The sequence below is a fragment of the Lucilia cuprina genome, chromosome 4, assembly GCF_022045245.1.
Source record: "Lucilia cuprina isolate Lc7/37 chromosome 4, ASM2204524v1, whole genome shotgun sequence".
Lineage (NCBI taxonomy): Eukaryota > Metazoa > Arthropoda > Insecta > Diptera > Calliphoridae > Lucilia > Lucilia cuprina.
The window spans coordinates 1,589,739-1,604,917 of NC_060952.1; the positions used below are offsets into that span (position 1 = coordinate 1,589,739).

The window sequence follows — 15,179 nt, forward strand, 5'->3', positions numbered from 1 at the left end:
AAATGGGGCGTATAAGTAATATTTATGTAATAAACGAAATGTTGTAAAAAATTGCAAATAGAAACCTAAGCCTATTTTCAGGAGCACACGGTGGACAAAGAAATAAATAAAACACATTGTTGAAATTTAAACTTTTTCATTAAATATTTTATATTTATTTATGTATAATATACATATCTTTAATTTTTTTATTGCACTTTTATTATAATTGAATTTTTTTGCTTTAAAAATATATTTAAGTTTTCTCTTTTCTTAACTTGTTTATTACTAATAAAATTGTAACAAGTTTAAAATGGCAAATGGCAACTTAAGATTAAAATTTACAAACATTTTCTTATATTATTTTATACATACATTCATATAAAAATGACTGGAATACATACTTACAGTATTTTACATAATTATTGTTATTCTACACAATGTGTAATAATTCACATTAAATAAAAGAAAGTAAAACAATTAAAATAAGATTGGAATTACTTTGAGATGTTAACTAAATTTTACAAATAATTATCTACATTTATAAAATAAAATGTTAAATTCTACAAAAGGCTTTAGAAAAACAAAGCGCAAGAGAAGAAATTTGTCTTAAAAGTAAAAATTGTTTAACTTTTAATGACGTTAAGTACTTTGTTACCTCTATATGAATAAAAAACTATGTATTAAACTATGCACATATGTATTTTTAAAAAAATATACATATGTACTTATGTACCTAACTATATACTTATTTAGTATTATTTACATACTTTTTCTTACTTTATTTACAATAAAATTTAGAATTTTAGAAATATTATTTGTAATTAAAAGCAAACTTGTTTTATTAACTTATTAAAGAGGACTTTTTTTCTATTTCTTATGATATCACGTTTAAAGTTTTAAAACTTCTAGCAAGTTGAACATTTTAGTAAATTGAATAAGTTTTATTGTTTTAATTTAACTCGGAACATTAAATTAGTCATTAAAGTTTTGTTTTTATGGCAAATTAAAATAATTCAAGTTTTTGATAATCTATTTTGTTTTAAATATGTTTATTGAGTATGACTTTGCGACATATTAACATTTTATCTACCATTATTAGTATCTAACCTCGTCTACAAGTTACTAAAATTGCATAGGACAAGTTTTACAGTTCTCACTAAGAGAAATCTAAATTTCAAAATTTATATGAAATCAGAAAAATTTCATTCCTTAGTGTGAACTATAAAACCGTCACCTAAACTGTAACAATGGAGTTTCTAGAAGTGTTTACATGTACATTCATATGTATATAAAGTGGTAAAATTGAACAAAGGACTTCTAACTAATCTTTACAAGTGTAAAAACAAATAACACACAGAATAAGAAATTGTAAAATTTTTAAAATATTTTCGTTTTTTTAATACCATTGAATCTTTCTAATCTTTACGATAAAAAATTGTCATTACAAGTTAAACGTTACTTTGAGTTTTTACATGTCAATTAGCTTTAAGACATTTTATTTATTACTTTTACAATAAAAATCATATTTAAATGTAAGTTAAAATTTGTGGGCGAAAACAATAACCAAGTTGATGTAAAATTATTAAAATATGTTAAAATTATTTAAACATGCCTACACTTTGTTTTCCACAAAGTGTAGGCGTTAAATTTGAGACACTTTAATTTGTTTTTTGAAGTATCAATCAATGAGTTAATTTCCGTTATGAGAGCCTTTTTTAATGGAGTAATTTAACGTTACATGTTAACGTTTACATTTAACACTTACAATTTATTTTAACTGTATTTTCACCACTTTATAAGTATGTAGTCGGTAGGTATTTAAATTCACAAATCATAGATTTTTTTGATGATGCTGTAAAGTTTTTTTTATTCTCTTTTGTTGAACAAACACTATTATCTGTTATAAACTATGACAATTTATTGTCGTTATATATTATTTTCTTGTCTTTGTTATATCAAAGTCAAGGTTGTTGAAATTTGTATCTAGAAAAATAACAAGAGTAACAAGTATTCAGCAGCCAACTAGTTAAGTCACTATACATATAAATAAGCTAAAAAAACTAGAATCTCATTTTGAATTTTGGACACTTGAACATCACAATCTTCTTGTACGCTTTTTATACATTAAATTTCTGTTCTATTTTTGTATTTTCTTTCCTTTTGTTTAGTTTTGTTTGTTTTCAGCAGTCTTATCTAAATTGATTTAATTCGTATTCTTCTTTCTCCATTTCATGGTTCAACTTTTCATTCATTCGTAATGGTGACAATTCATTGATGTGTCATCATAACGCATGTGGAGTACGATAACCCAACGAACCATCTGTGTTAAGTGTTAATTCTGGTTCAAGATCAGCTCCCGCTGCTGTAGTGTAAACTACCTTCATAAGGGCCGTTGTAGGTAGAGGAGGACCTAGGCTCGCGGAATCATCATACTCCTCGCCATTTTTCAATGCGGGTGTTCGTTTTTTGGTTAATTTTCGCTTAGTTCTCCACTTGAACTTATCGGCCAGAGAATTAATCGTTTTTACCGAAGCTTTATCCACCTTATATTGAGGTCTCATTAACTCTACCCTTGGACTAGATTGTAATGCAAAAGCATCTTGTTGGCGCCTGGTAATTATGCGTGATAACTTTAATCTTGATCTTGTTGGTCTTTCTATACTAAGTTCAGCTATTGAGTGCATTGGTTGTATAGGCTGTGTTGCCACTAGTGTGGCCGCCATTATATGTGGAGCCATTGGTTTGGTGTACAGCTCCGTTTCATGCATAGAAACACAACGTTTAGGGTCATCTCTCCAGTGATGAGAAGGAGCCGACGAGTCTATAGAGTGACAGTCGTCATTGCCTCTAGAACGTTGTCTGCGTATTTCCTTTAGCCTATATGCAGAGGGATGATGACATTGGGGAGCTGTGTTTCCTCCAGTCATATCGCATTCCATTAGCGAGTTTGCATCACCTACCGAAGACAGTTGGGATATTTGAGTCTGTAGCAGTCGATGTTGAGCTGGGGTATTGGGTCCTATTTGGGAGTTAAGAAGCGTAGATTGAGAACCAATTGATGCACAGCGGTTGCGATGCTGCGAAGATCTACAACTATTGCTGCAGCCCTGATGATGATTATGATGATGTCCGCCAATAAGTGTTGAACTTCCGCTGCCAGTACCACTCCCGCCAGCACCAATTACTCCGCCTGCTGTTCCTCCGGCGACTCCGCTGCCATTGCCACTGTTGACGGTTGTAGTCGTCGTTGTTGTCCTTATGCTATCCTGTAGAGAAAGATGATGGCTTGGGTCACGACATTGCAATTGCACAACACGATATGAGCTATAGTGCTCAAGAGCATTATTATTCACCGTTGTATGATGCATACGCAGCGAACCATTCTGCCTCAACAGAGCACTGTAATTGTGATTTTGACTCTGGTATTTTCCCGATAGGAAATGGCGTGCCAGGGTTACCTACAAAAAGTAAGTAAAACAAAGGAAAAGAGAGACACAAAAGAACAAAAAAACAAACAAAATGGAGGTGCAAACCCAACCCCACATGCATCGATTTGTTAAAGTAAAATTAAATGAAAACATGCCGTTAAAATTTTTCAATTTACCAATTTTGTTTTTTGTGTATTTGTACAATTATGTGACGAAATTTCAAATTAAGAAGTGAAAATTTAGTTTTTCCATTCCAATTGTGCAATGTTAGAGTGTGAACAATTTTATGAAAATAGAAAAGAAAATAATGGAAAAGCAGAGCATAATTGTTAATGATAATGATTTCTATTTGGTTAGTGCATGCTGACGGAATCTTACCTTGAATGCTTCACGGAACTTATGGCTCATTATGTTGTAGAGTAAAGGATTAATACAGGTCGACAGAAAATACAATACACCTGAGGTATAATCCAATATATAATAGATGGTATTGAAAACTTCTGAATCAATGCCCGATGTAGAGCCATAAACAGCCATCAAACGTTGTGCATGAAATGGTGCCCAACAAAGAAAAAATGCCACAGCAACCGCAACTGCAGGAAAACAGTAGAATATTAAATAAATATAAAATTAATAAACTTTTTCAATACTTGTCATAATGCAGAAAATTATTGTGAATTAGCTAAAGGAAAACTAAGAGCAACAAACTATTAACATGTATATTTTACATTCCTAAGATACTTCGCTATGACTAACTGAATGATATTTAGTTTTGTTACTGGCTGGTAGTTTTTTGTTAAAGAAAATTTACTGTTTTAATGCAAAAAAAAAAAATGTTACTGACACAATTGAGGTTCATTTGTTCAAAAATTTATGACACACTCAAACATGTCTCAATTGCTGCTGCAAATTGTCATACACATACACATTCACTTCTTCATATATATTATTTATATTAAAACTCTACTAAGGCAATGGGAATCACAAAAATAAGCAGAGATTCCAAATAGATTTTTTATATAACATATTTACTTCGAAATAATATTATCTTTGGGAATCTCTGCTATAGACAAGAGTGCATTAAGGGCTCATTACAATTTTTTTATAATACTGTACTCTATTTTGGTTTATTTAGAAATTCTCTTAAATTCGTATCCCCCCTCAAAAAGGCAACAAACACATCAAGAATAGGAAAGAAAAAAAAAAAAAAATAGGAATCAAATGCAAAAATAGCAGTTGAACAAATTGTATCTTGGAAATTTAACAAAATTTGAGTTTGTTAGAAAAACCCACAACAACAGCAAAAAGGAAAATTCAAAACTTTCAATTTGTTTTGAATACACTTTGAAAACAATTACTTACAAGCAAGCAGAACAATCTGTGCTAAAGTGTGTAAAGACAATCACAATATTCAAGACTTAAACAGTGCACTGACTTGTCATTAGATTTGTTTTCTTCATTACTTAGGTTTTGTTGCTATTGTTGTTTATTTGAGTAAATTATATTATTTACAAATTTATTTACTTTAAAACAAAGAATGTTTTCTAACATGTAATAAAATTAAGAGGCAACACCGCACACGTTTCTATAATTTAGTTGACGAATACATTAAGTCCTAGAGATAATTCCTCAAAGGATATAAAATCTCACATCTAAACACATCAACATATTTACATACTCACTACACTAGACTACAATTAATTGTTAATAAAAAAGTCTTAAAAAGTTTTATTTTTTTGAAAAGATTTTCAAAATTAAATTAAAATGAAAGACTACAAATAGAATAAAGTACTGAAAGATCTCAATTAAATGTGTACAATAGGAATGTATTTATTTTGGTTATTAAATTACAAATATTCCCTTAAACATTATTTGTGCCAGACAGGCTTTGATGTAAGATTACTTAAGTAAGAGATTATATGTCAGTTAACAATTATGATTGAACAGTAAACTATTAAAATTACAATTGCATATAATTGTAATAGAAAAATTGATTGTAATCGAAGAAACTTTAATTACAACTACAAGCAGAGGTAAACTAGAGTTCTGTTATTTAAAATGATTGTGACATTCTCTGGACTAGACTTGGTAGGACACATATGGCGCAACTGCAACCCACACTTAATTTTATTTGTCTAATTTTATACAATTATCAATTGAATTTTGTGCAGTATCAAATATGTATATCCAGACATAATACAATCAATTGTGGGTGTTCTATAGATATATATTTATGGACACATTACTGCGTAAAAATAAAGTAATTCAAACTGATACCAAAAACTAAAATAGAATAATTTATGTAATCGCATGCATATGAAGTCTTAAACCTATTTAAAATTATTTAAAACTGAAATGTGGTCTTTAAAAATTTTTTACGCAGACAATTGTGTGTGTGTGTGTTTTTCTGTTTCTAGGATATAAAAACCGTTGGTAAAAAAGAAAGTTTTCTTAGGGGTATTGTCAAGAAAATATGACTATAAAATTAATCCTATACACTCCATCCCAACAAAAAAAAATATAGGTTATACAATCTTTTCCCATGACAATAAATATGTAATAGCACCAACGATTGTTTACCAAACATGTGTCATTTTCAAAAGGATTTCATGTGGAATTTTACACACACCAATCCTTTTGAATTCATTGCTTTAGAGAAAACCAAAGTTAACAGGATAAAAGCACATGTACAGACAAACATGTATTATGTACTTCTAATAAATATGTACGTAGAGAAACACATGTGTTACAAAATGCCACAAATACAATAATTACAATTATATTTCCTAAAATGTTGTATGTAACTCTTACTCATCTTTGTTTTGTAACTGCGGTTTTACTATTAAATCAACATTATTTAACAAATCTTCATTACCTTTACTTTAAATAATTGTTTATTATTTCTACATTAAACATTAATTCATATTGGTTGTTTATTTTTATTGTTTCTTTAACCTTTAATTTTTTATAAATCTCATTTGATATCTTTTGGGAACATATTAAAATCCGTTAGATTAAATTCTTTGTTTTGTCTATAAACAATTATGTAAATACATACAAATATACATATGTATCTGTAGAATCAAATATCAAGCCACCTATTTTGCTAATATTGTTTATGTTGAACAAGTGTTAAAATATTTACAAAAATTAACAATATGATTATGTTTATTTGCATTTCTTCTTAAATAAATAAAATTTATTCTATTGACATATGTACATATATAAATACATATTGTGTATTATAGAAATATTTCTTTGAAAATGTTTATAGATGTGATAGATTTTGCTTTAAATATCTCAAGAATTTCTTTTTGAAATAAGCAAGCATTTATTTTAGAATTTCAAAAGAAATTGTTTAAGATGCATACTAGATGTGTCAAGTCAGCGTAGTGAAAAAATTTTTATAAGGAAACAAAATTTTTAATTTTAAAATTGCTTATCTTTCGGAGATCACCACTTTTGGAGGCTACTAAGAACAATAAAAATAAACATGAAAAACAAAATCAATTCGGTTGCTTGAAAAACAATATCAATTCATTTGACAATTAGAATATACTTTTTAGCTTGTAGTCATTATATTAATATTATTACATTTTTTTTATTTTATGTTAAATTCTGTTCTCTTCCAGCAGTTCGACGGGACAGTCCCGAACTGACCACTTAACCTACCACATGTGGTGGCCCCTAACAAATAAATTGGTAACAAATTGACACCAAAGTGTTTATAATTTTTCAATAACAAAGTTTATGCATACGTACGACAACACTCCTTTTCGACATCTGAATAACATATAAAAATGAGTATTATATAAATATGTATAATGTATATTGTACATATGTGTGTATGTATAGAATATACATTTACTTAAATACATTCCTCTGGGAAAAATAAAATCTATGAGTTCTATTTCAACTTTTTTATTTGTATACTGTTAGTTTTAATTTACATATGTAGTTGTTGTATATAAACTTGAAATAATATTCTATTTTACTTACTCAACATTCTTATGACTCGAGTTTGTGCACTAATACCCCGATTGACATCGTAACATCTTCTTGGCACAGCTTGCAACAAGCGACTCCTTTTTAATTTCACTCCTATTAGTACATAAAGAACACAAATTGCAGTCATGGGTCCACCAAAAAATATAAAACCCGACACCGCAAAAACATGTGCAAAGAAATCATTGTTTATCTGCGTGGAAAAATATTTATTATTAAATTCTAGTTGTATTTTAAAAATTACAAGGAAATTGTCTAAAAAGTGTTTCAACAGAAAAATATTATTTTTATTAATATTATTCATTAATTATTTCAAAAAAGTTTTTCAAATGCAGCGTGAGTATGAATTTGTAAAATACTATTTATTTTTACTCTACAATATATATACAACATATATCAAATATACATACATATATCAAATATACAAAAACACTTTATGTTGAAACACCTTTTATTATGTAGTATTTGTTGCATATTTGAATCTTTTTTTCATTTGTTTCTAGTTTTTCTGTAATTCTTACCGTACATGCTGTACCACCATGCTGTGGTACCACGGAAAATTGCATCGCTTGGGGTAAAGCTAACACAAAAGCCGTTAACCAAATGGCCAAAATAAATTTAACAGCACGTGATAATTTCGACATGGTATGTTGGCTGTAAAAATGAAAAAAAAGAAAACAACAATAACAAAAACCAATAAATACAAAAAATAAATATTGAAATTCAATGTTATATGTAAAAAGGATTTATAAATATCTATATATCTCTATAATAGTAGATGAATACATACAAAAATAAATTTGTATTTGTATTCAGTTACAAATTTAAAACAAACATGTACAATGTACATATTGTAAATGTAACTGACACACAAAAATTGATACTAAATATGTGTGTCTGTTTGCAGTATGTGATGTTGTATGTTGTTACATTTTAATTGGAAAATGTTTAGCCAAATGCAACAGCTTAATTTCATGGTTTCTAGTTTATTACTTTTAAAAATTTTTAAATTGGTTGAAAATTGTCATAATAAAAATTTTCATCGTTATGAGAAAAACAATTAAGAATGTTTAATTGTAAACAGGCTTGGAAAATTGTTTTAAAATTAGTACTTTTTAGAATTAATAGTACTGTTTTACTTTTCGTTTTTTTAATATAAACAAGACGGCCTTTTTGTTCATTATTTTGTCTAGACCCATACATTCGTACCCTCATAATTATGTTAAATGATCTAGTATGTCTACAAAAAATTTGCAAAACTTAGTTCTTTTAATCCTACATTATATTTGTAATGATTGGGCCATGATAATTCTCCTTCAGAAAATAATGACACTTATAAATATTTATATCAGAATAGACTTATATTTACCTTTTCTTCCATATAAAAAAGTTATTTTTTGTAAAAAATGAATGAATTTTAAATATACGTTACATGTTTTAAATTGTTTATTTATATACCTAGAAGGAGTGTTATTTTATTTTGTGCATTAACCTACAAATAAATTAATTTAAATTGTAGTGATTATTGTATAAACGTTGTATTAATAGATTTTAAGATTTTAAGTAAATATATCAGTTAAATGCTGTCTCAAAAGATAATTAAAGGTTTTGTTTTTATTTTATTTTAATTTTATTACAAGTACTAGTACATATACAATGTAGTGGCATTTATATAAAAATTATTTTTTTAATGCAATCAAATCCTACGTCTGTAGCTGTCTGCGGTTATTAATTGTACATTTTTATAATACGACAATTTTAAGCCAATTATAAAAAAAGTAATAAATATTTCCATTCAGCCATGATGTTCGTTTTCATGAGTGTGTGTTGGTTGGTCAAGTAGAAACAACAATAAAAAAACACATTTTTAGGGACAGACATAAATGCAGACTGCCAAAAGATACCGACACACAATCGCACACACATACTGGCACACTGACTCTAACTGTCAATTTAAAATGTAAGAGAAAATATATCTCTGTATTTCTCTACTTACCGAAATGGATGGCAGATGGCAATATAACGTTCCACAGTAAAGGCTGTTATAGTCAGTACAGTTGCATTGGCAGCTGTCTCCGACAAAACACCTTCCATAACGCACAGGACATCGGTAAAAGGATATGAGTCAGGATACCACAGATTGTATAAATCCTGAGGCATACCTGAAAAAGAACACAAAAACAAACAAGTATGAATAAAATTACATAAAATAAAAGTATATAGAGTGAAAATTCTTAAGAAAAATTTTCCTCAAGCAAATAAACTTATAAAAGTTAGAAAATTTGTAGAGATTTATGTTAATTCTATTGCTGGCTTAAGGTAATTTATACCAAAAACTAAAGAAGAAAATGACCTTGTTTAAAATATTATGTAAAAAAGGTAAAAGACATAATTTAATGTTTAAGAATGTTTCAATTCCAGGTCAATTGATATTAAATATTAAAGGAAATATATACGTCTATTAATGGGAGAATTATCATGGTTGGCAATCAAAACAAATGACAATCTTGATACAATATGGTTTTAAATCAAATTCTGTATCTGCTGAATTTAAGGAAACTACCGAATAAATAGGTAGTTATTTTTCAAATGGACTTTTCGTTTTTATGACAGAAACGCATGAAGCATAACGAAATATAATATATATCTTAATCATTTTAGTGGTATTGGCATCGGTTTTAAACTTCAGTTACGGGTTTTTTAATCAATAATATTATTTTATCTTTATTAATTAGTGGAATGGAAATAATTAAAACAAAGTCATGTTTAAAGAATTTATTATTTCTTTATATTTATAAATAATTTATATTAATTCCTTGGTTATTTTCAATTATATTAAGTTATATTGCAATGTCCTTGTAATATTAATAAATAAATATTTCCCTACCATTTTAATAAGTTAGAATGGAGCCTTTTTCTTTGACAATTTGGTGGGCTTAATTTAAATAAATTATTTTGTCATATTTTTTTCTAGGCTCCCCCTTTTATATTTTATGTCATATACTTTTAGTAGAAATATATATATATATACATATTTGTTGAATAGTTGTTACATCATGGAAAAGCTGAAAGAATTTACTGTTGTTCATATTTTGTAAGTTGCTAACCAATTTGGTTTACTTGTACTTTACAATGCGAAAACCGTTATGTTAAGTTTGTCATTTCATTTGAAATAACAGCAAATAATAATACTGCTTACTCCATAAGTGGTTTACTAAGTTGACAAGGGAAATAACTATGAAAAAATGGAAATTTTTTATTAAAAATTTTAAAGCGAAATTTCTAACAAGTGCTTATTGACAAGCTGTAAGGTACCATTAGAAATTTTTAAGCAAACTTAAAGTGGACAACTTAATAAAAATATTTCCTTTCATGTTGTTGTTTTATCATTTACAGTGAGTATATCTGTCCCTTTTATTGTAGTAATTTGAACTTCGTTTTTTTTTTTGTCGTAGCACTAAGTTTATGACAAACATTCAACAAGTATAACACGCAAACAATTTACAGGATAAAACACACGCACCGACATACCACGAATAATAGCATTGGCAGTGGTGGTGGTATTTACAAAGGAAATAATGACGACGGTAATTACATGACTAACTAATGACTGTCATTAGCAACAAGTGAGAGGTTTCCTAAATAATTTACTTATTTTTTTGCTAATCTATTATTATTGAATAAAGAAAAGGCTAAAAATGCTCACCTGACAACAGGAGTATCAGGTCGGATACGGCCAAATTAAAGAGATAAAAATTCGTTGCCGTATGCATAATTTTATTACGAGATATCACAATACATGTTATAAGATTTCCAAGGACACCAGCAATAAATATCAGCGTATAACAGACCGTCAATGTGGCCAAAAGCGGCATGGGCGATCGTTGGGATTGTGGCACCGGCTGCTGTTGGATGCTGGTGAATAAATTTGTTAAATTGTCACTGGACATGTTCAGCATTTGGCTCATGTTCTGCTGCAACCATTCGTTATTCAATAAGGCCTTGGCCGATGGCAACTTATCAAAATTCCATATTGCAGATACGGCTGAATCGGAGGAGGCGGACGACGATGATGAAGGCGATGGAAACCAAAGGGCGGATGAAGATGATGACGACGATGCTGCAGTTGCAGATGCTGATAATGACTCCATGCTTTCGAATTCATTGGATGATAATAAAATGGAATACGTTTGATTGGGTTCATTGTCAAAAAGTAACATTTTCATAGATTTATAATAATTTTTAATTATAGTTCAGAGTTAAGAACGTTAAATAAATCTTTCTGTTTTTATAATTATTTACAAAATAATGACATATGTTGTTCTTGTCGTTGTTTTTGTTGCTGCAGCTGCTCTAATCGTTGTTGACAGAATACGTTGTACATGGTTGAGTTTTTTAAATTTACTGTTTATATTTTTATATAAATAATTTAATAAATACTGAAGAGTCAAGGATGTTTTGCTGTAAATAAACAGAGTAAAAAAGTGGAAAAAGTTAAAATTTATAAGGAATTAAAAAAATGGGATTAAAGCTGTAAAGTTATAATCTGTATACAATTACATACGATTTAAACATAAATTGATATATTTATTAAAAAGGATTTTTTATATAATTATAACTTTATCTCAGGTTTTCAATAAAAATTTGTAATGTTAAACTTTTAAAAATTAAAATCCTTTACTATGTATTTCCTTAAATAAATTATGAAAAATGAAGAGTTAAACGTAATTGAAAGTTTTTGAAACCTCTGAAATATTTTTCAAAATTTAAAAAACTTAAAAGGACAACAGAATATGTAAATTGTTAAACCTTTTCACAAAACATTAATAAAACATCAAGATTTTATTTACATACACACATGCCAACAGCTAGTAATTTTATGTGAATTAACGACCAGGAAAAGTTTTTTACTTTTCGAAACTTTTTCATAATGAGCTATTTTTTGCGCACTTCTTAATATAAAAACACATATTGTGGCAAATAACTTTGTTTTACATACAACTCATTCTTTGGTTTAAAATTTCATTAAAAAAATTTAATTTCTAATCCAAATATCATAAAAATTTGAGCTTATTGCTTATAAAGTAAAAGGCTAATCTCAAATTTGTTTATAATAAAATGGAAAATTCAAACAACGCAAAATCTGTATTTTTAAACTTATGCCATTAAAACTAATGGCTAACAAGACTTAATGTTAAAATCTTAAGCGGAAGACAGAAAGGGGGTATTAAATTAGAAGGAGGAAATAAAAATATGTATGTTCAAACTTAGTAAAAACCAAAACATTATGGCATAAAAATGAAAGGAACAAATTTATTTTATTTCTAAAATCAGCCATATTTACCACAAGCAGTTAACAAGGCGCCATAGAAGTTAAATATAAATAAAAACAAAAAAAAATTAAAATTTTCTTCCGGACTAAAGTCGGCAACCCCATCTTTACAACTTTTAAAATAAATCCTACATTTAGTTGTATGTGGAAGAAAGCCTCTTGCAGAAGTTTATGTATGAGTATACATATGAAACCTTATCGGTGAGAAAACGAGCAATTAACGTTCATGATTTCATTCGTTGTAGTTTCAACAATTTTTGCATGTGTAGCATTGCTTGTTTTGTTGGTTGGTAGCTGTTGTTGTAAGTATTTTATTAACAAACTATGAACATTCATATACATATATAGACGATAGCAGGAAGCATACAAATTTCAGTAAATAAATCTACAAAAACATCACACACCTATATACACATGAGAACGAACACATCGGTCACAGGAAATTTATATTTTTACACCATAAAACCTTATGTGAATATCTTGAACACAACACTAGCACCACATTGTAGTCACAAATGAAGTTTTAAAGCCATTTATATGTATTTTATGTGAGATTTTCCTTTCTGTTCTTCTGCTTCCTTTGCTCACGTATTATACTATATATAAGTAAGTACATGTGTATAAGGTTTCAAAGAGCTCTGTCAAACAGAAAAGGGTTTTTGATCTAGTAGCAATAACTGATAAATTATGGTAAAATTTTGGAATCAGTTGAAGCAAATAATGTTTCTAACTTTTAGAACATATTTCGTTTCAATAAAAATTGAAAAATTTTTATACAATTAAACACTATGATACATTTAAAGAAATTACTTAAATGATGCTTATATGTTAAAGGCTACATTTTTGAACTCCTGTTTCTGCCGCCCTCCTATGTACCTATAATCAAATAAACGATAAACAACATATAATGATTATTCATAAACACTCAAACACGTACACAGGCATGAGGATTTAAAAATCAAATGACACTTCTTTCCACACCTGTAAATAAAGATGAAAACCTTTCATAGATGAAGCATTTCTTCCCACCAGTTTTTCAAAGAGTCAATGTATCCTTTTAGAAAGTGTTTGATTCGCATTTATAAAATTGTTTGTTGTTTATCTGTACTCGTGTGAGTAGAAGGCAGTCTTTAATGAAATGCAGAGTTTAAAATGGAAGAATGACTCTGCATTGCCTTAAATAGTAGAGACTAAAGAAAATCTATTTTTCTAATTTATTCCGTAAGTATCTACATAAATTAAAAACTGTTGTTGTTTAAAAAAAGAATTTTAAATATTACACTTTACACGGCAGATCGTCACTTATAGTGTAAATATACATATGTATATATCCAAACATTTTTACGCTCCTAAATTGAACAACTCTACTATATATATTTATATTTATAGGGATTGTACACGTAGTCAGTTTTAAAAAAAGAAATAGCTAAGTGAGCACCGGATGTTTGGTTCTAATATAACGGTAAATAGATTATACACTTACACAAAAAATTTGCAACCTTTAAAGAATAACAACAAATTTAACTAAATATACAACATCAAAACAAAAAGGTATAAATTAATCAAAATGTTTTTTAATATAATATTTCCTTTTGCACTTTTTTCACATTAATTCTTGTAAATATTTTTTAACCCTGAAAAGAAATTTCGAGGACAATATTCTGTATTTGTTTCTTATTCTTCTTTGATTAAACGCACGTGCAACGAACCGTATCCTCTCAATATATACCGGAGATTATTGATACGATTTAATTCGCATTAAAGGGAGCTTGTTGTATTAATTTTTCATTTAGGTTTTTGAAATTCTAACACAAAAAAAATATTGACTAAATATCCAAACGATGAGATTCTTTGGAAAACATATTATTTAATATTCATTAACATGCATTGGTTGTACATTTCGCAAATAAAGCTGCCACAAATATTGGAATAAATTTAATTTTGTTGTTGATTATGATTTTAGCAGCTTCATTACTAAGCGTTAATTTCTGATTACAGTTTGTATTGTTTTGAAATATTAAATTGCAAATTAAAAATGTTTTCATTTAGATGAGAAACAAATTATATATTAAAATTTTTATAAAGTATGTTTACAAATTTACAATGTTTTGTATAAATGGCTTTACCCGTAAGCATATTTAATATGAGAATGATTATTTAATATAAAATATGTATGTATACCTAACCACTGACAGACGGTTAAAAATGTCATTTAAATCAACAAGGGAGTGTGAACGTGCTGCTACTTTTCGATCAATTTAATTTCCATCACCTTTACAACATTCAAATGCCCAATATTTGTAATTGTCAGTGTTGCTGTTGGGTTAAACATATAATTTGTGGTCAGTAATTAAACACAATTCAACAATTCATTATTCACGTTGGCAAATAATGCCCAGCAGTTTTACCAGGCGTAAAAATATCCTTTGTTA

The 15,179-nt window shown here is 28.1% G+C and overlaps 1 protein-coding gene across 3 annotated transcripts in view; it reads right to left on the reverse strand.

The window, feature by feature from the left end:
- Positions 1-821: 821 nt before the first annotated feature.
- LOC111690610 (neuropeptide CCHamide-2 receptor-like) overlaps positions 822-15,179 on the reverse strand; it is a 64,011-nt gene continuing 49,653 nt past the window's right edge. For 2 of the 3 annotated variants that reach the window (XM_046949380.1, XM_046949379.1), the window contains exons 3-8: positions 11,122-11,876; positions 9,412-9,577; positions 7,937-8,069; positions 7,410-7,608; positions 3,789-4,003; positions 822-3,440 (exon numbers count right to left, since the gene is read on the reverse strand). In XM_046949380.1, coding sequence (XP_046805336.1) covers positions 2,265-3,440; positions 3,789-4,003; positions 7,410-7,608; positions 7,937-8,069; positions 9,412-9,577; positions 11,122-11,641 — 2,409 coding nt within the window. In that variant the 5' untranslated portion in view covers positions 11,642-11,876 and the 3' untranslated portion in view covers positions 822-2,264. The remainder of the gene's footprint in view (positions 3,441-3,788; positions 4,004-7,409; positions 7,609-7,936; positions 8,070-9,411; positions 9,578-11,121; positions 11,877-15,179) is intronic. The other variant, XM_046949381.1, reaches the window with a different exon arrangement.